Raw genomic sequence first — 22,656 nt, 5'->3', positions numbered from 1 at the left:
AATATGATGGGGGTCAAGGTAGAACTAAACTAGCCCTGCGGGGTTTCTAACCCCTTTCGCTCGCTCAGTTCTGTTTCGTAACGTAAGTTATATATATATTTTTTTTATGAATAAAGTTGTGTGTGCAAAGTGAACTAAATACCGCGTGACATTACGTCACGCTTGGGTGTGTAACTTCAATGTAAATTCAACCTCACCCTTACTTACCACATGACCTGGTACTAGCAATGAAACTGGCGGAATGGGTAAGTTCTCAAATTCGGAATCAAAACATCACACCTCTGAATCGAAGGAAATGAATGAAATGGCTAAAGTAAAGATTTGCCTCCGACTATTCCAGTGAGCTGCCCGAAGTAACGTTCTGGCAGTTTTGTTAGTGTCCGAGAAGTGTTAACATATGGCGGAACTAAGTGATGGGTGTTCAAAAAAAAAAAAAAAAAAAAAAAAAAAAAAAAAAAAAAAAAAAAAAAAAAAAAAAAAAACAGAACAGCAATTTGAATTTCTTGACATGGAGTGCATCGTTTCATCATATACTGTTTCTCTTCACATATCTGTCCCTAGTACCTTCTAAACTTTTATCTGATTATCTACTTTCTGTTTTTGGATCAAAAGATCCAATGTTTTTCATTCAATCAAAAATTTTCTCGTACGCCTTATATCTGAAGAACTACGTATAGTATAGCCAAACCTAAACTATCAGTTAACTCAGTATGATGTGCTTATTCCGTAGAAAATACGAAAACTCGATTTAGTGGCCGTTCAAAAATTTTATGGTCCCTGATCCAAAAGCTAATTATTGGTCAAGATCGCAATCTTTTGATGCATTTTTTTTTTGTGACCATTTCTAAAAATTCTTGTTCTCTTGTCTGCATGGATTAAAAAAAAAAAAAAAAAAAAAAAAAAAAAAAAAAAAAAAAAAAAAAAAAACTATATAATGACTACAAAGATATTTCATTGAACAAGCCAAGCCGTCTAATGTTAACTAACATTCACCTATAATGTGCCTGGGAATCCTATAAGGACTTTTATTTCCCTAGTATAATTTCGGCAACTAATCCAGTTGTCTTCGACACTGCGTGTCGCTAATGAAGAGCTTCGACTCCATAAATATTTTTTTTCATCTTATTCAACTTGGTCCTTTTTCCACACAAAACACTAAAATCAGAAAGAAGTTTTTAAAATGTTTTTAGTCACTACACATACTAATTCGAAACTAGGAGTACCAATATAAACGCAATCTGCAATGCACTCTTAACATGCATTTCGTACAATATGAAATGTTTCACTTCAGTTCAATTCACTTGCTCTATTCTTCATTTTCATGTTCTTCTTTCCCTCTGCTTTAACTTGTACATATCTGCCTAGTATGTGAAAATCTTAAGAATTGTGATTCCTATACAGTTTCAAGTCATAAAGGATTACACTTTTTGAATGAAGCTGTTTATAATTAAATCCAAGGTTGGCAAAAACCATGGTTTTTGTTGAAAAAATAAACAAACAAAAACATTTTTTTTAGGGGGTTTAAACCAGCTTTTTTTTTTTTTTTTTATTAAAGTTTAGATAATTTGCTCTGTGTATTTATATTACATATGGATAGAAATAAGTTTGTTTCGCCTTGGTGCTATTATGTAACAACGGAGTTATGCTGGAAGGGGTGACATAAGCTTAAAGTGGAATCCAAACCGCTTTTCGTTTTGCATCCGAGAGAAATTGTTCTCCTTTTGGACTTGGAACAGCAGGATGGAAGTTCCATCCACTTCACTCCAACACCAATAGTATATTTGTTTATTCGAAAATCAGGACTGTCCCGTTTCATTATAAAGTTGGGTGATCCGATCAGTAAATTTCTTAAATCGGGAAACTCCCGCCTTAGTCACCGGCAAAATACTGTTTTTACTTTAAATACAAAGTAATAACAGGAGAATCCCGTTATTGCTTAGCATGTAAAATTTTACGGTCAACGTATCATAATCAGTACCCTAAAACTGAGGTATTAAATTACAAATTTATTATGTACATATCATTCAATAAAATTAAAACTGAAAGTCCAGTCCAAGCTGATGTTGGAAGCTACGTACGCAGTCGATACATTTTGCCAATTTCTATCAATATAAGGAACCTTGGCTTCTTTATAAAACAGTCAGTCAGGCAAGTAGAAATATACAATTTGGTTTCGTTTCGTATTGTAGTGGCTATTGTGAATATATATAAAGATATATATATATAAATGAAAGTCACTATGTTTGTTACTTAATAACTCTTGAATCACCTGGCCGATCTCGACCAAATTTTGAACATAGATGAGGTTCGTGCCTGGGAATGACATTATCATTTCACTTTGACGGTGCAGCTTAGGGGAGGAGAGGGGAAAGATATTTAAAAACGATCGAAAATGACGGATATAAATGTCGAATCCATAGTTTTCGGTATCGCTCAGATAAACAGTGATATTTCCGATGCCGTTTAAATCCAAATTCAGCCCCGCAACTGGGGGGAGGGAAGGAAGATATGTATAAAATGATCGATATTAGTGTCGAATTCATAGTTTTCGGGTCGCTAAGATGAAGAGTAATACTTTCGATGTCGTTTAAATCCAGATTCAGTCCCGTACTTTGGAAGAGGGGGAAATATATAAAAATGATCGAAAATGACTGATATTATTGCCGAATCTATAGTTTTCTTTAACTATTGAACACTCCGTGCACCCCAAAGGAGGAGCAGTTCGTGTTTTCATAGTGCAGAAAGCGCAGAATCCTGAACTTCCGCTTCTTTTTTTATGTTTTTTTATTTTAGTTCCGGTCTTTCTTGTAGTCATGCTAATGTAAGAATTGCTGCATTGACAAATGGTTTAGTAAATGCACAGTGTTGTTCAGAAAGTAATTATTGTAAAACTATTTTTTTTTTTCTTTTTCATCCTTGTTCAGACGACAATTTAGGCCAATATTAACAGGAAATCCAACTACTTTAGACTTCAGTGTGTTTTTATTGATAGGTCGAAGTTATCAAAATGTAAATAGACAAGAACTTTTATTATATAAGCGAATTTCTGTGTTTTAACTGGGTTGCTTGCGCGGAGAGATTTGTTTAGTAAGCCTGTGACAAATGTGTGGGAGCCGGAGAGGGCACAGGGAGGCGAGAATTACAAAGATTGAGACGCAAAGGTGGATGCTGGTTGCTGTTACTGTCATTTACAATGCAGTGAGTTCATGAAAGTATCATGTTCGATTATGTACTGTGTGCAGTGTTACTTTTCTAAAGGATTTCATTATATTGATGAGTATATTACACATATTATTTGTATCTTGTTACTTTAGACACAGGTATGTTGCTTGAATAAATATATTTTCTACACATTAATTTCTTGGTGAATAGTAGGGTTTATAGCAAATTTTCAAAATGTAATCAATCTTATTGTGAATCTGCACTGAAATATGTGTAACATCCAAATAACTACACAACAACTTATAGAAGTATTCACTTGGACTAATCTTGGTATACGTCTGTTATTTAGCAGCTGCTGAAATTTTTCAGTGGAAACTGTCACTTTTCTCAGTGGAATTTTCTTTAAGCATCTACAGCAAACTCCTTATATCACATGACATCCATCTTTATGATATATTAGTATCAAAACGAAGTTTGTTCTAGTAATAAAAATTGTCAACAAATATCTCGATAATATCAGTAAACAAAATTTCACTTTGATTTTCACAGAACCAGTCTAAAACTTTCCTTGGTAATACCCAAAACTTTCATGAATTGTGCAAAGATATTATTGTGGAGGAATTCCAATTAAAGCATTGTGTAAAATAACTAGTGAAAGTGTATCGTGTAAATAGAGTGAAAGAACTATTCTATCAGTCCTTGTTTCCATTTTGTCAAACTAAACACAACTACACACTGAGCAAGACTATGTAATAATATATATAAAACACACAATCACGTAACAGTTTCAACGCAATAATCTGTGTCTTCATCAGATATCGATACCTTTTAGCTACTTGGAGTTGGTCACCTCTTATATACTTCTCGGAGATCATCTTTATAAAAGAATAAAGTATTAGAGAGTGGATACTTATGACAAGCCAAAAAGAGTAGATAGTCTATTCCAGTACACGTTATTCAAGCCGCTGAGGAAGATGGAAGTTCTTATTGAAAATTTCAGCAACTACTGAATAACAGACGTGTACGAAGATTAGTCCAAATAAACTCACTATATCTTCCACGTTCTCTGATGCCACATTTTCGGACACCAGCATATTACTCTGACTATCCGCTGATGCTGTTGAGGAGCTGGAGCCTCGGTGGCTCAGTGGTAGAGTGTTCCCCTCTGGTGTATGGGGTCCCTAGTTCGATCCCAGCTCGCACCAAGTGAGCTTTGTGGTGGACAAACACCATATGCGTGGGTGTTCTTGGGGTTCTTCCGTCCTCTGTTTCTTTATTTCACTATTTCATTGATTTTTCATTCTCACTGTCTCCTTTAGCCTAGACGGCATAACTGTGAAACGTAAAACTGAAACTGAAAGCTACTGAGGAGCTGAACGGTGTTCATGTCAATTAGGGTATTTTTGAAAATTTTTCTACATTTCTTGACTTAAAAATCAATTTTTTTTTATTTATTTTATTTTATTTTTTTTATTTATTTATTTATTTATTTATTTATTTATTTATTTTTTTTTTTTTTAAATTTTAGAGAAGAAACTTGAAAAGTGCCAGTGAAACTCCCGTTGTTAAAGATAGGACAGCTTTACTTACCGGTATCGTTGATTCCCCGTGAGTTTCATAGAAATGTGCTATGTATGGAACTTGTTTTGCATTGGCTTATAAATTATATAGTGCTAGAGAAAAGATGGCATATAAGATACACGGCTTTTCTGAACACACACAGATACACAGATAGAGGTTCAGTCTGAAAATGGAATTCATCTTATGCACCGCCACAGAGATTTGGGCTATTTCAGTTTTTAGTAAATATTCTCGATTTTGTGTTAATTCCTTACGGTGTGCAACATCATTTCAGCTATGTACAGTTCAGGGAGTCAGTAAATGTAGTTTGGATACAGTAGCTTTACTTACCGTTGCATAGTATATGTAGCTTTTTTCTGGATGCACATGTGCTATAACCACTCCAGAGGCGCATACAATTCTACATTTCGTTAAGCATTCTTAGCTTCAAATGTATTTCTTGGTAAAATGTCAATGTCACATAGTGTTAAAAAAAAAAAAAAAAAAAAAAAGCTTGGATTGCACTTAACGCTTTCAACAAATTCTCTCTAAACTTACTGAATTATAAATGAGACCTGGAATATAACACTACATCCTCAAAAAGATTCCATTCTTAGTATTTCTTTGATGAAATATAATATTCACTACCTGTATTTCTACTAGGGATGAGCAAAACCGTTTTTTTTTATAAAAACCGGAAACCGGTTTCCAGAAAAACTGAAATCCGAAAACCGACATTTCGGTTTTCTCCAAAACCGGTTCGGTGAAAACTTATGGAAAATACATAAAACTATTTCTATGGAAACGAAATCGGTTTCCGGAGAACAACGAAACAGTATTCTGGTCAGAAATAGAACAAATTAAAAAAACAACCGGTTTTGAGGAAAACCGAAACTATCTGGTTTTTTGGAGAAAACCGAAACCAGTTTCGGTGAAAACTGTTTTTTTGAAAAATTTCAAAAATCGGTTTCAGTTTTCCTGAAAACCGAAAAACCGGTTTTTGTGCCCACCAATAATTTCTACACTACATGTAAAATTCACAAGGAGTGATCGCGATGTATTGTATTAATAACAGTCCTGTCCAGAAAGATCTCGGAGTGTTATTTGATGAGAAACTTACTTACCTTGATTATAACACTGCTACTGTGAATAGTGCTAAGAGAATGCTGATATTTTGTACAAGTTTACTAGAATTCGTGATCTGAAATCTCTCATTTTCTTTAAAGCTTCTGTATAACCTAAAATTGAATATTGCTCATCGATATGACAAATGACTTGTTTTAACTTATCCCACTTTGATTCTGTTCTTAACTTTTTTCTTATCATTGTTGGACAAAAAGTTTATGCGGTTCGCGTATTTAATAGAATTCTGCTCCTACATAAACTTAAAATACAGACTTCCCAGAGAAGATGTATAGTGACAGGTTTGCTGCTTCTCTACAAGATTATAAATGATAAAGTTAACTGTGAACTCTTGATTTCCATTTCAGTTTTCGTGTACCCTCTCTCGCCTTACACATAATCATTCCTTACTAACATTTGCAACGCCTAGACTTTCATTTGTACAACATACTTTAGGCTCGCATTATTGCACAATATTTTACCGCTAGGTACTGATATATTTCAAAATGAAATTAATGTTTGTAATTAAGAGATATATTTTTGGATCAAATGATCCAATATACAGTATTTCAATCAAAACTTTTCTTGTAGGCCTTATATCTGGAGAACTACATATATATATAGTGTACCCAAACAGAAACTGTCACTATGATGTCTTTATTCCGTGGAAAATACGAAAACCCGATTTAGGGACCGTCTAAAAATTTTGTGACCCCTGATCCAAAAACTAATTATTGACCCAAGATCGCAATCTTTTGATCCATTTTTAGTTTTCCTAAAATTCTTGTTCTTGTATTTTTCTTGTAATTGTTATGCTGTCCCTTCTATATTTTATGTTACATTCTTTCAGTATAAAATGGACTTTGTTCTGTATCTGAAATATTCTAAAAAAATAAACATTCAGGCTAGGATAAATGATTCATTTTGAAAGTGCTGTATTTTCAAAATTATTACACGTACACACAGGAAAAATATATGAAAAGAAACTCAAACTCACCAAGTTTATACTTCCTCTACTAACGTTCATCAATATGTGTCCCTTTGGTGACACGACACACGTTCAAACGATAACTCGACGTCTTTTTTTCTTGCTTTCCCTCCATTTTCGAAAGGTAGTAACCTCGTACTGCCACACCCGATCGGAAAGATAATGGACTCGTGTTGCCACACAATACAAACTAGGCGAGATAGTGGTTCTTTTCATATATCTTTTGTGTGTGTATGTGTAATATTTTTGAAAATATAGTCTTTTTAAAACGAATGAATCCTTTATGCTAACCCTGTATAATAATAATAATAATAATAATAATAATAATAATAATAATAATAATAATAATAATAATAATAATAATAATAATAATAATAATAAAGTCCTGAGAATTGAATGCAGGAAATGAGGTGCGTCTTACTACATACCGGTATTGTAAATATGATAACTTTTGTCTACACTGTCGAAACAAGGACCGTTAAAGAGTATATAAATCAAAGGTGTGGAAGGTAAGGAAGTGTATTGGATGCCAGTAAACGTGAGATATATACTGGCCTGTTCTTTCTTTATGTAGCAGCCATATTGTTTGAAATTGAGAATGCAAACTTTTAGAACCTTTTCACTTAGTAGTGTTGTCATTGGAAGTGACGAAATTACATGACTCAATAATTCTAGATATGTGAATGATGTCAACAAAGCGGTACTGTGGGATGAAAATCTGTTCAGTGACAGACAGAAAAGAGGTACCGCCTGTTCCCGTGATGCAGTTACAGTGAAAACTACGGCTGCTAAAGTAAATTTAAACGAAATATGTATAAAAGTAGCCATTGTATAAGGCGTACCGACAATGCATACGAAATCTTTTTCTCATGCGTGAACCTTACAGTATTTTCTGAAGGTCTAGGGTCGGAGGTAATTTATATCACATACATTTTAAAGATTCTGCGGAAGGGGTCCGCGAAACCTTGTTATGCCCGTGGTTAAATTATGCTATTTAAGTGTAAACTTCTAAGTTATCGAAAGTAGAGAAACTTGCTAACACCAAACCTAGAGGAGCTGAATACAAACCAAGTGAGGACCAAACTGGTTATTTTCTTCCGGCGGATGACGAGTTTTCGGGAGAATTACGAATCTATGTCGAGAAGAGACGAAATTGGGTTTTCTTATGCTCGTTCAAAACGAAATTTTCCCTCTGCATGAAACTCGCGCTTTCATGCCCTGTGCTATACAGTTATGTCATTTTGTTTGGACCTTTCGCATGCTTCGTATTTCGTTGATCTTACGAAAACTTTTTGTGTAGAATTACTAATGGCAGGCCGAAAAAAAAAAAAAAAAAAAAAAAAAACTGAATGGATTTTATTAATTCGTATTCCAAGTGGAAAAGAATATCGAGCTCATATAATTCCTGTGGATACGGAATTACAAGGTACGGTAGTTGCAAGACTCAACAAACATCAAAGCTCCTGTAAGAGTCAGGAAAGAGAACCTTAAAAAAAGAACCTGTTTGATGTGATTCCACAAAGTTTTATTTTGTATTAAGTTTTGCAAAATTCATGCTTAGTTATTACAAATTAAAACAGTAAGTTTAAGTATAGTAAAGTTGTATATTTGAAAGTAACGGAATGTAACTTCACTTAACAAGTAAAAATAAGTTAGACCTGATTAATACGATTACGTACGTAGTATGAAAGTGACAATTTTGATACTTATAACAAATCAATAATAGCATCTAGTAAGCAAAAGACAGCACGAATGTTAGATATGACAGCAAATGTTTTACATCGTATAGTACTAGTACGTATATTCGTTACATTAGGCAGTATAATAAGGTAAAACATGTATAACTATAATAGTAGCAATGAATTCAAAAGTAAGTGGCTAAGTACTGAACCCTAAAAGAAATTTGTGTCCTCGGTACCTAACGTGTACTGGTTTAAAAAAATAAAAGCATTTTTCGTGCAGACTTTTTGAATTAATTACAAAATATATTGCAATTGCAATTAAGGATTTAGGCCAGACAATATTTTTAAAGCGTGACACATAAGTTGACCTTCTAAACTCTAAACTGTAAAATATACAGTCTAGTTGTTTACATATTTTATCTTTGTCTCTTATGATATCATAATTTAGTACCTTCCATCATCAAAATAACAGAAATAAGATTTCACTTATTTTACTTTAAATTAATTAATTGCAGAGTTTGATTTAAATCAACGATTTTTATTTTTAAAAAATCAAGCGATTTAAATCTTGATATAAATCGCGATTTAAATCAGACTGATTTAAATCGTTCCACCCTAATGTGGAGCTTACTTCACATTAAAATAATATATAATAATATTGTTCAAATTGCTTTCATGGCTTACATGATTTATAACCATCTTGTATTGTAATAACAGAAATTTCTTATTGTTATTTTTTTCCAGATGATATCAATTCATGATCGCAGTTCAGCATCTGAAGACCCTCACCTTCAAAACACTCGCAGTTTTCGGTTATATGATTCAATATGGATGCATTGCCCATTGTACATTTGAATATATAGGAGATTTTGTGGTGGTACGTAAGTAACTCACTATTTTTTTAAAAAAGTTATTTCTTGTTAGAGTGTACAATTTTGATTGATGGTAAGTAAATGGCAGTGGCATCGCCCAGGTGTTCAGCTGTGAAAGTACCTTAAATTTTCAGAATAGAACCAGGGCTAGTGGAGTCATCTTGTAACTCAGTTATTTTGAGTTGAGTTGAGTTGAGTTGAGTTGATTTTGAGTTTAACGTCCCTTTCAGCAGCGAAGCTATATGAGACGGGACCTACTGATTAACGTGGAATCCGAACCACATGAGCTTCTGCTGGGAATCGAACCCGGGTCTCCCACGCCAAAGGCGCGTACGCTAAGCGCTTAGCCACGAAAGAGCTTTCAGTTATTTTGAAGACAATATATTGTGGACTGTGAGAATTGATGCTGAATGATGGTCTTGCATCCGTCGACTATATTGGACTCAAGCTTTGGTCGTTGCTGGAGCCTCATTTTAGTAGTAGGTTCCATTCTTCATAACCGTGGTGTTGCATAAGTACGCTAAATAAAATAGCTCAAACTCAACCCAGTGACGAATTAAGGCATATTGCGCCTCCAAGCAATTTATGGGTGGAAGCTCCTTACCCGCCACTACATCCATCACGTGATAACCTGTGTATTATTAAAGTAGTCCGAACATATCTTCGACAGTTTTGCTTTAGCCACAGACTGTTTTACAGTACATTTAGATTTTAGTATATAAAGGTATCTTTCTGGGTTTAGATAGTTTGTTAACCCTTTCCCCCTTTTTTATTAATTCTATGTTTAAAATAAAAGTTACAAGATTAGTATATATACAGTCAGTGTCGGACTGAACAGGGTGGTGAGGCGGAGAATTCCGCCTGCGCCCACCCTGTTACGACACCCCTTCGTCACAATAAAATAGGCTTAGTTGTATTGAACTCAAGACAATTTTAGTTAAAATTTCTATTATTGTCTTTATAATAAGTAGTGTTGTAAAAAAAGTTTTTTTTCTGTGAAGTATTTTTTCAATAAAAAATATCGTTCTTTTTCATGTTTTTTTTTTTTCAAATGTCTTTTTTTTTTCTGACAACTATTATTTATTGATTTACGTTGCAGATTATTGAAATAATCAACAGAACTTGAGTTAAAGCCCTCGTAACTTGCAAATAGTTTGTTTCTTTGTACCTATACGAGCAAAATTGTGTGATTATTCCTTTCGGACCCAGATCATTTTTGGCGTTTCCCTACATTTTCAGTTACTGACTTATTACTCAAAGACCATTCATTCGATTGATATGGTTAAGGCCTTGTTTTTTAGAAAATGGATATGGCTATATTTTGGTGTAAGTTGCATTGCAGTGTTCCCAACGGGTAGGAAATTATTGAGGTAAATGTAGGAGTGAAAATTTACAAAAAATTCCCTAACCGAATTTCAATTTTTTTTTTTGTATCTAGCACCACTGCTGTTATATGAGTTCAAGTCACCTAAACAAATTCTTTGGTGTGTTGGCAAGGTACAGTGAAATCCTGAAGTCGCTGGCTTCCATTCAAAGTGGGAAAGAAAAAATTCTCTGTCATCATACACATGAAATTTTGACACTTTTTACGCCTCAGAAGCAAAAATCAACAAATATGCCGGCGCTACAGCTTCTCTAATTATCCTATTGACACTTTTTATGGTGCGTTCTGTAGGGCAAAGAGAAGCTTTCAGGTAGTGGTACGCTTGTTTCAATGTAGCCAGCAAGAGGGTAATAATAGAGGGGAAAGGGAAATTTTTCGAATTTCTCACATAAAATCGGGAATTAATTGTTTTGGCTGGAAACACTGTCATCAGACAGACGAAAATTATCTGAAAATAAACCTTAGTACTCTAAGAGTATATCCTACAAGTATCATGGCGATATCTAACAAACTAAGCACGAAATTTTAAGAAAATATCTCATTCTACTTCAGAAATTCACTATTTTCTTACCATTTCCAGAACATGGTTTATTATAAACCCCAACTGTACTTCTTCTAATTATTCTAGTGAAACTTTTTATGGTGCGCTGTGTAGACTAATGACGAAGCTTTTAGACACTGGTATGTTTGTTCGAGTGTAGCCAACAAGAGGGAAATAATAGTAACAAAAAGGGATTTTTTTTCCAAAATTTGCCCCTAAAATCTGGAATTAAAACTTTCTGTAGCTTGCAACACTGCTATCAGGCACACACAAACTATCTTAAAATAAGCTTTGATATCCCCCTAATATATCCTACAAGTATTGTGACGATATCTAATAAAGTAAGCATGTCAATAAAAAATATCTCATTCTACCTTAAAAAAATCACAGTTATCTTTCCAATTAGAGAACAAGGTCTACTGTAAACCTCAACTGTACTTCCCCTAATTATCCTATTGAAACTTTCTATAGTGCGTTGTGTAGGGAAAAGACGAGACTTCCAGCTACTAGTACGTTTGTTCCGATGTAGCCAACAAGAGGGAAATAATAGAGACAAAACAGATAATTTTCCCAAAATTTCCCCCTAAAATCTGGAATTAAAATTTTCTGTAGCTGGCAACACTGCTACCAGACAGACACAAACTATCTTAAATTAAACATTGGTACACCACTAATATATCGTACAAGTATTATGGCGATATTTAAGGAACAATGCTTCTAATTACCAAAAATATATTACGGTAAACATAAAAGGTAAAAACTAGAAAAATCAAGGTTTAGAACCTAAATACGAATTTTTCGTGCGCCCCCTAATTACCCCATTGTAATGATCTGTACTTGCGTTTGTTAAGTAAGGACAAATGTTTGATTGGCGTAAGTTGACTTGCACTCGGACGTATAGGTACGGATTTATAAACAAAAATCTCGAATTTTTTGCTCAAATTTAGGGAAGTTTTAATTTCCCTAATTGGCAACACTACGCGCAGGCCCGTCCAATTGATGTCAACAGTTAGGTATCCATCCGAGGTATCTATCTGGTAAGTCTTAAGGAGGTCTTTCTACAACGAAGGAAGCTACCGGGAAAAAAATGAGTAAAGGAAATTCGAAATTAGAAAATTCTCGAATTTTTGACGGGTGAAATTTGAGAAGGAAACTCGACACCAGAAGAAAAAGAAATTAATATGATAAACTATGGTCCAATCATATTTGACAAGAATAATATCCCGATATCTTAATTAGTGTCCACACAGGAGCGGATTAAAAAAGTGACACACCCGTGTGTGCCACTTTGGCCACCTAGTGTACATTTGATTACATTTTTTTGACTACTAACCCGTGTTGTTGTTGTAGTTATAGTCTCGACTAATAATAATATCGTTGTTGTAAACAATAACTTTATAAGGAAAATTTTCTCTCCTTTTTACACCTTAGTTCCAACACTGTTGGTGAGAAATGCAGGGTATTTCAAAATGAATATCGGGGTTTTAAGTCTTCGTAGTACTTATTACATTTTACGTACAATTATAAGCAATGCATCAAGTAAAAGAGCACCTCAAACAGTCTTTGCTACAAGTGTCCAATGTGAGATTCATTCGTCACATTGTACACATCTAGTCGATAGACGAGAAAGGCTCATAAACCTTCCGCCATATGGCACAAAACACATTCAATTTAGGGGACTCTTTTCAACTGTACCATCTCCTGAGGATTTGCTGACGGCCAGATGGAAACATTATGAGTGTTCACATTAGCTCTTAGGTGAAATGTCGATTTATCATTGGAGACGACACGATCCAGAAAATCTTCGTTGTTATGCAGCAATATCTCACTTGCGAAATTGGCACGTAAACCGTAGTCTGTAGGGTTAGACTATTTGAGAAAGCGTTACTCCCTGTAGCGAACGCGGCCAAGGTGGCTATTCAGTAATTTTACTTTCACCAGAGTTGTAAATCTTACTGTGAGCCAGTCGGGGTTTCCTTGTCTTTTTGCCAGGTCCAGGTGTGTAATAGCAGAGTTCCAATACTCTGCACAAACCATCTTCAAAGCAGCTGTTTCTTGCTACAATCCCTTTGCTTGGCAACACCTCTTTCCTTTTTGTCCTTCCTTTTGAAATCTTTTAAACAGCAGGCGGTCTATTGTTCCGAAATGCATCAAATACGCTCGAGCTAACGTTTTCTCCGCGTTTTTATTGCTTTCGCGTTTGTGATTAGCCATCTACATTTAAAGACATGGTCAGCGTATTCCAAGCGTGCGCATGAGCAATAAATACGCTTTGCGATCGCCTCAAATAGCCGGGTACGTAGGCTTTAGACCTGTAGCAACTGCAAACGATAAGGACGTAGTTGCAAGCGCCTCCTTAATATTCTTCACACAGACGGGTGCACTGTACAGATTCAGTCTTTATTAAAATACAAAAAGCTTTCTGCTCTCTAGTCTCCATCTTTGCTACTTGCTCTTTCTAACGGCAGACAGAATAAACAATGCATGTACGTGCGTGCGTACAAAACTGTTTGAGTTGCTCTTTCATTTGATATAATATTTATAATTGTAAGTTAATTGTAATAGATACTACAAAGTTTCAAAACCCTAACATTAATTTTGAAACACCCTGTATTACTTCAAATTCAGTCATCCTATATTCATGTCTTGTATATACATATACAAGAAGTGTCATTATTATCAACTACTAACTTTCATCATCATACACACGGCCGGCCCTAGGCAATTTGTCGGCCCGTGCAATGGCATAATGTTCAGCCTCCCCCTTTCTCCAGAAAGAACAAATCTTAAAAGTCATGATTTTAAGTATGCTACTCCAGCATGAACAACGAAGGGGAGGGTAAGTGTAGTCGCACTCAGAAAGGCTTAAATACTAAAAATGCAATTCCGTTGTGTCTGTTTTTTTTTTTCTTTAAATATTAATCTATTATGTTAGTGAAAGATAAAGCAAACACATCTGCAGAAGAAAGATGGTAATCCTTTTTATAAAATTCAATATCGAGCTTCAATCTCAATGTATCGGTTTGCAATTTCAATGCAACTAGTTCTTTTATCCTTATTTCTTGATTTTTCATCTACATCTGTTAACATTGTTTAAAAAAGTTGTTTCTATCTTCAATGATAAGGAACTTGTTTCTGACAAAAACAAGACTAGTTGTCATATCAAAACTGTGATAACTTACTAAATGGAACAGATATTCGCTACTATTCGAGAATTGAATTCTTTCATTTGAAAACAATCAAGCAATTTGTGCTCGGATTGATTCGACCATTTGCTTTAGCATTGTCCATGTAACCTTAAACTAATGTAACCTAAACATAATTTAAGAATGTAGTATTCAAATAGGTCAGCTTAGTAAATGTAACTACCATCATCATGAAGTCTGTTTCCAACAAGAAATATTTAATTTAAATAATGTACTTATAACTAGAGACCGGATGTTAGGCAAAATGCCTATTCTTTAATGCTAAAGATATGATAAAAAAAACGTTTTAAAGTTTATATCGGGGATTATAGTTTCGATTTAAGCCAACTTTATTTTGCCTATTTCGCCCCTCACTGCCTAAATAATTGCTTTAGTGCCTAATGTTGCGTATTCTATGCATTTTCTTTGAAATAAGATTTAATTGGGAAATATATATAATTTATATACTGTAAATAACACAAGCACATGGTACATTACAATCTCTCTCTCTCTCTCTCCCTATATATATATATATATATATATATATATATATATATATATATATATATATATATATATATATATATCAAGCTTCGTTCTTTACATATAGAATGAAAGAAGACATTAATAAACAGGTATGTTGTTATATTCTTTGAACACTATTTATGACTAATTATTTTTAAATTGTATTGAGTTCTTTGAACACTATTTACGACTAATCTATTTTTAAATTGTATTGAGTATTTATCTTCATTATTTCGAGTTACATTTTAGTGCCTATTTTACTGCTTATTTTTTTAAAATTTTAAGTGCCTATTTGCCTGCCTATTTTTCAAGTTTTTAATGCCTAAACATTCGGTCTCTACATATAACAGATTTTGCCGGACCCTCCAAACTTGCCGCTCCATGCAAATGCACGTGTTACAGGTATGGTAGAGCCGGCTCTGCATATCATATATATCTAGTCGAGAAATTATTTGTATATGATATTTAGAAAAATACTATTAGACAAATTAGTATTACTTTTTACCTTTACACAAGTTATTTGAATTTTATACTGTTCGTGACATTATTTTCGTACATATTAAAGGCCTGCTTTCACGAAAAAACAAAATTTCATTTCTACTTTTATTTCTTAGTTGATATTGATGAAAACTGCTGAAACCCGAATTGTTAATAGGTATGGTATTCATGTAAATTGTAAAATATTTGTAGCGTATTAGTATCTAGCGTTTAATTTATGTTGCATTTTACGGTGATTACACCTACATAAAAATATTTCATATTTAAATAGACGTAAGATGCATTACAAATGACTATATGAAAAAAAAACGAAATTTAGAAAAAAACGAGAGGCAATGTTTTTTTTCTAAAAAAAAGTACATTTCTGAAAAAATACGAACGGTTTTTTTTTTTTCTATTTACAACACTGATAATAAGTGTCATATAACAGAGTTATTGCAAGTTTGCTTAGATTATTTAAAGGCTATATAAGCTGTTAAGTCGCCGTGCTCTCTTCGTTACGAGTGCCAGCGCTACCAGGTATCCTGATACCATGTAAAAACTCGATCTAGTATTTTCACAAGTGGCCTTCTGACTGCTAATGGCTCATTCTCTCGTTGCGTTATTTGACTGTGATAGTGTTATAGTATTAGCGTCGAGTCTCAAGGGACTCCTTTAATGAAACAAAAGTACTTTTGCTCGGTTATAATTGATGGATAAAAGTTTAAACAGCAACGCGATATTTATAATTTAAAAAAAAAAAAATGCACAATGCTGCGAGTAGTTCAAGCAACACGCAGGAGGACCTTCTTCTGGTACAGTGCTGGTCTCGGCTGTTTTGGAACCGGTTCATGGAATGCTAATCAATGATGAGTGCGCTGTGCAGCTTCATACAGAACCCACTTTTCATTACCTGTTAACACCCTGTCTAGAAATGGCTCTTTCCTTAGGCGAGACAGCAAAGAAACACAGGTGTCTTCTGGCCCGGAGTCAAATCATGTGGGACCCATAGACCCAACTTGCAGTGCTCCCTAGGTTGATGGAAGTGCTGCCGAATGGTGTCTCCACTCATACTGAATTGTAGTCCCAGTTCCTTACATGTCTAGCCTTTGTTCACCTCAATTGCTGCTTGAAGATCTTCCTTTTGTACATGTGTTGGTTGTCCAGCACGTGGTGCGTCTTCCAGTGTTTCGTCACCGTCGTTAAACTTGTTAAACCACCGCGTCATAACGATTCCCTCATCAAAGGCCTGGTATATCTCCCGGCCCGCTGCAGCGGCGTTTGACCCTAATTTGAACTCGTACAGCATACACGCCCTTATGACACTCTGTGAAGGTCCCATGTTAACTCTGTCCTGACGCAAGTTCACTGTGTAACTGAACTGCCACAACCAAGTAATATGTTGGATATACCCACACCAACAACTGACCTTCGCCTTATCTCCATTCGCATTCGACTCACGGTGTGAGGGCCAATGGAAGATATACCTTCACAAAAAGCGACAGAACTTTTTTTTTTTGTTACCTTTATATGTCGTATGCTCCCTTTCTATGAAAAATTTTGAACCTGAATCAAAGACTGCTGCCATGATAGTACTATACAGTAGAGGAGGGGTTATATCTCCAACATATGGTGTTATTCCCTCTAGATGTTTCAAACGTAGCAAGTACGCCTCGTAATGCCTCGTAATGTACAGTATAGTGTAAACGCATTTAAAAGTTAGTCAGTTGGGAGCATGTAATATTGTACAATTAAGCTAATTTTTCTCATGGGTTACTTTGGTTTGGTATGAAACCATTTTAGGAGTGAGATTTAAAAAAAAAATCCGAAGTCGAAAAAAAATAAGGACCACTCATATATATATATAAGCAAAACGTTACAATAATAATTTAGTAAAAGGGATTGTTCCAAATGTTTTTTTTTTCTTTCTTTTGCATCCCTATCCCAGCTTGCCTTGTTTCCTTAGTCCGAAATCCGACACTGACTCAACTCGAGAAAAGCAATCTTCGAAATTATATTTACTTTAAATACAGTGATCCATATAATAATACTGTAAAATCTCCTTTAACGGGTACATCTATATTGCGATTAAACTTATTTTATCCAGTTAAAAAATACATTATTATTATGGAAGAGAATCCTTCCTTTTACGGACACTTTCAGATACGAACATGGACAGTTTTCTTTTATCCCCAACGTTTTAGTAACCTCTTCGTAACGGAAAGGAATTATTTTCAGTTCATACGTATATAGCATTGAAAACACTTTGTGTAGCTTCAAAGTGATTCAATTGATTCCTTCAACTGACATGGCAGTTACAAACAAATTTCGATCAGAAACTAGTAACCGCAAGATTAAACGGTAAACAGCTATTACAGATTTTTCCCCAAGAAATTCACAAATCGTTATGATTCATTAGTTATATCTACATTTTCAGTATTTAGTGAAAATGTCGCATCTTCTTATTCGGTTGATTTTACTTTTAATACAGTCAGCAAGCGAATTAAGTGACTTTTATGGAAGTGTATAATTTGTACTTGAGAAAGAGTATCACACAAGCCTTGTATTTAATAAGACATACCCATATAAACATGTTTCCTAGCTAATATTTGTATCTTTTCAGGGAGTTCGTCATAATAATCTTTGTTAAAATATGAAGAACAACGTAAGCATAAATACAACACTTCATTAAATATTACAACAGGTAGTGTCGACAAGGGAATGCATAAATGCATCGGTAGTTTAACGTCCCACGTATTATGCCCTTTAGGCGAAAGGAGACAGATGATTAATGAAAGTGAATGATTATGAAATTAAATTTTCTCTGCTGTCCTACCAAGAATTGAACTCGGGACTATGTGCATTAAAAGCACACGCGCTAATCACTAGACCAGTTGGGAAAGCTAAATTAAATCTGCTAACAACTGCATTTTTTTAAATAGGTATCTTATATGAAAGTCGGTCAGTTGTTTTTAAATAAAACTCATAATATTAAAGATGACCAGGCAATTTTTTTCACACATAATTCAGAGTTTTGTCGCTAGGCCGTGATCACTCGATGTATCCACATTCATTTTGAACGTACTTTTTCGACCTTTGCTTTCAGGCATGAAATGTTTCCTCAAAAAATTCTGCATCTTCGAAGTACAGCCAGGTTTTCTGTGTTGTTTTGAGTTCAGAAGCTGACTTGAATTGCTTGTCTTGAAGATGCCTCTTAAGATAACCAAACAAAACAAAATCGGAAAGGGCTAGGTCTGGATTGAGTGGAGGATAATTGTCAACTATATTCAGCAATTTTGGACAGTGTGAGTCGTAGTGTTATTGTGTTGTAATTTCTTTTCCACTGCTTTATTCAGATTGTCTAATGTCTTACAATACCTTTCCTTGTTTACTGTCGCGCCTTTCTCTATGTAATTTATGAGAACTGTCCTACTTTGGTCAGAAAATCAGGCTATCATAATTTTTGCATTTCATTCGGAACGTCTGGTATTTGTGGTGCTGGTAGTTGTTTTCAGCAACATTCCATATACTGTAGTTTAGAATGAGGATCATAGAAGTATACCCACATTTCGTATCCTGTAACAACATTAAGATCCATTTTTGCAGTTCGCAGATGTCTCCAGAAGGTCCTGCCAAATTGTTTCCCATTGAATCGTCATATCGTTGGTAAGGAGCTTGGAAACCCACTTGGGATTCCTTTAACCAAGCCCTACCACGTCGTCGTCGGGAAATGGGTGAAGCTGAGAGGGCGGCTTCATTTCCCTTGCATACATCACCCCTCATCCGTATATTCTTGCATGTCCTCTCAGCCGCGATACCGCAACCGGACTCGCGGGTGGTTGGCAGAACTTCGGTAGTGAATAATCCCTGGATTTGTTTCTCCATCTTGGGTGAACATTCACCCATTCCTACTTGCTGTTGTGTGCGTCCAGTATTTGTGTTGTCCATGTCTGAGTCTTTGAAACTATCAAGTAATAATAATAATAGCACAAAAAGAAAAAAATCGGACCTTTTGTTCTCTTGTGGGCTTTTGTTCTTTTTGCTTTGACAGGTTCTGTCTTTTAGTTCCATTTTTCTTTTTCCGAGGCCATGCCTTTCTGTCGACGGGAATGAAACTAGTCCATCCTCCATTCCCCTTATCCGTGTCAGTCACACGCTGATCCTACGATGTGCCGTGCTTATGGGATAGCCAGGGAAGTAACGTATAAGTTCTCGCAAGCGCCCCGGTGTAAAAATGCGGCTTTCACTTACATTTTATATTTATAAATGTATATTTAACACCAACTTTTTATGGGTACTAAAACTATCAAATCGGGTCAGGGCTCACCGTCTCGTAAAAAGCCCAAACCAAACGAGAGTGAGAGAAACTTTCAAGTTGTAGATAGTGTAGAAAAGGCAAGTATCGTGATGCCTCAAGACTGATAGTGGCGATGTTAAAGCTAACCGTCGTCCGAGGGCTATTAAGGACTTATCCCTTTTTGTTATTAATGAAGTTATTACTTATAAGGCCGGACAGATTAAAGATATGAAGAAATTAAGAAGTGGCACTTGATTGGGGAAAATGGTCGACGAGAAGAAAACAGTGAAGTTATTTAGATTTATTAGCATTGGACAAGTGAACGTGTCAGTAGAATCTTATCGTCTACTGAACGTCTCTTGCGGTGTGATGTGATGTTGGACATCCTAAAGGCCACCGAGGAAGAAATTAAATCGGAGCTGGCTGATCAACATGTTGTAGAGATAGCTCGCATCAAAAGTAAGAAGTTAGACGAATTCATTGCTACTCATTCAGTTATTCTTTTTCCAGTTTGCCTACACTTCTGGACTTCGTGAAGGCTGGTTATCATAAACACTTCTTAACTTCGTGAAGCTGGTTATTATCGCCTTAAGGTTCATCCCTATATTCCCAGTTTCTTGCGCTGTTTCAAATGTTAACACTTCAGGCATACTAGCACGTCGTGTAATGCGAGTGCTGCTCTTTATGCGAATTGTGACCGGGGTAGTCATTGTGCGGAACGCTGTCAATTGCAAGGGCGAGCGGTCTCCTTGGTCTCGGGACTATCCAGCCTTTCAACATGAGAAACATATCCAAGAGCTAATGATTGTTTAAAAGATCCCTCTTGCCTATGCTAAGCGCCACTTAAAAGAAATAATCACTTTCTTGCTTTCTGTGCTCTTTGCTACTGTTGAAGCTCCTTCTTGGAAATTTGTGGTAACCAGACGTCCGACGTTCCTACTCGAAGAAACCTTGTTCCGGACCCAGAAATTCCGACTGCAGTCGCATCGACTAGCGAACCTCCCAAAACCCCATGTGTTTGTTACTAGCGGTCTTTGGCGAACTACAGCTCATCGCCGCTCACGTTATATCGCTGGCCTAAAACTTAACCAGCATATACAACGGCTCAGTGATACAGGTCTTTCCCCGAAAAGAACAAAATCTACACCTGTTCGTAAGACACCTTCAGTTTCTTTGAAATCTGACATGGTGGAAGACGAACTGATGGATATGAGTTGATGGTACTTGGCTCACGCGGAACGGTTCGCCTCAAATGTTAATCTTTCCCCTTATGGCGGTTCTTCAGTAGAACCCCAGTGGCTTCAGTTGTCATCTTGAGGAATTGACAACTTCTCCCAGATCACTCACCAGTCATTGTCTGTTTGCAGAAAACTGATTTCAAGGCTACCCAGTGCTCTCTTATTTTTGGCTATATTGTCTATCGATGTAATAAGCCTATTGCTGGTCGCGCTGTCGGCGGCGTGCCACATGTGTGCCCCCGATTCTCTTCATTCTCGGCAAATTCACATAGTATCCCGTGCTGCAAGCAGTTGCAGTGCGAGTTTCTTCTGTCGCTCGCTTACCATTTGTTCTTTATACATTCCTCAATCTGAAGCCTTTATGAACGCCCATCACCGCCACTCTTGCTTGTTGGAGATCTTAATGCCTATCATCATTTGTGGGACTCTGTCCACACTGACGATTGCGGGCGTCAAGTGACGGACTTTCTTTAGGAGAGTGGGTTGCTTGTCCTTAACGATGGCAGTCCGACTCATTTCTCCATTTCCGATGGTACCTATCCCTGTATCGACCTCTCCATGTGGAGTTCTGGTCTGTCCACCTCATTGATGTGGAGAATGCATCGTAATCTTTGTGGCAGTGATTACCTTCCGTTGCGTCTCGAATGTCTCCCTGTTTTGCCTCAGTTTCCACTCCGGCTCTTGAATCTGAAGCGTGCTAACTGGTCTAACTTTCGTGCGCTCAGTGAGTTTCATTGTCGTCATGATCTCCCTGAAGCTGCTGTATCAGAGGCTTTCGACTCTTCTCAATGCTGCTTGTTGTTCCATTCCAGAATGTGGTGGCGACGGTCTCCTCCGACCAATTCTTTGGTGGTCTACGGAACTGTGACGCTGTCCTAGCTCGTCGACGAGGTCTTGATATTTTTAATCGCCATCCAACTGATGAAAATCTTCAACCATTTCGCGTTCTGCGAGCCTGGGCTAAACGCTTTGTAAAACTCACGAAGCGCCAAAGCTAAAAAAAAGTGTGTTTCATCCTTCAGTTGTCGAACGGCTGTGTCTACATTGTGTCGTCGGGTTCGCTGTCTTATTTGTAATAATTCTCTTGTTGATGTTCCTGCTTTATCTCTGAATGATGTGTTAGAAACTACCCTTCCGAGATAGCTAACACTTTGGCCTATCACTCTGCGTCTTTCTTTGAGTCTGCACACTACCCTGCAGCGTTTGCTCGTTTTTGGGCAAGGTGAACTTAACCTGTTAAACTTCCGAACCGCCAACAGTGAACATTATAATGCCGAGTTGTTCATGCCTAACTCTTTTACGCTTGTTGAGTTTGATTCTGCTCTCCGTGAAACATCCAATACTACTCCACGACTTGATTACATATCCTGTGAAATGTTCCGCACAGCTTGCATTATTGGAATTGTGTAATCGCACCTGGTTAGATGGTATTTTCCCTCCGTGTTGGCGTGAAGCTCTGGTTCTTCTCATCTTGAAACCAGGAAAAGTGACAACTAGTCTCAGGAACTTACGAGCTGCGTCTGTAACCTCTTTGAACACATGGTCAATACGCGCCTGATATGGTAAAATTGAAATTTAATTCGCTCTTAAGCAATTATCATAATAGATTTCGATCTTTCCGTC

At 36.0% G+C, this 22,656-nt stretch overlaps 1 protein-coding gene across 2 annotated transcripts in view; it reads left to right on the top strand.

Moving 5' to 3' along the window:
• The window catches only part of LOC145670446 (mitochondrial inner membrane protease subunit 1), a 49,056-nt gene that overhangs the window by 2,988 nt on the left and 23,412 nt on the right, over positions 1-22,656 (top strand). For both annotated transcript variants that reach the window (XM_081739130.1, XM_081739131.1), the window contains exon 2: positions 9,259-9,391. In XM_081739130.1, coding sequence (XP_081595256.1) covers positions 9,272-9,391 — 120 coding nt within the window. In that variant the 5' untranslated portion in view covers positions 9,259-9,271. The remainder of the gene's footprint in view (positions 1-9,258; positions 9,392-22,656) is intronic.

This window comes from Thermobia domestica, chromosome 14, assembly GCF_964235325.1.
Source record: "Thermobia domestica chromosome 14, izTheDome1.hap1.1, whole genome shotgun sequence".
Classification (NCBI taxonomy): Eukaryota; Metazoa; Arthropoda; class Insecta; order Zygentoma; family Lepismatidae; genus Thermobia; species Thermobia domestica.
The sequence above is the reverse complement of the archived record's forward strand: the minus strand, read 5'-3'. Positions and strand labels throughout refer to the sequence as shown.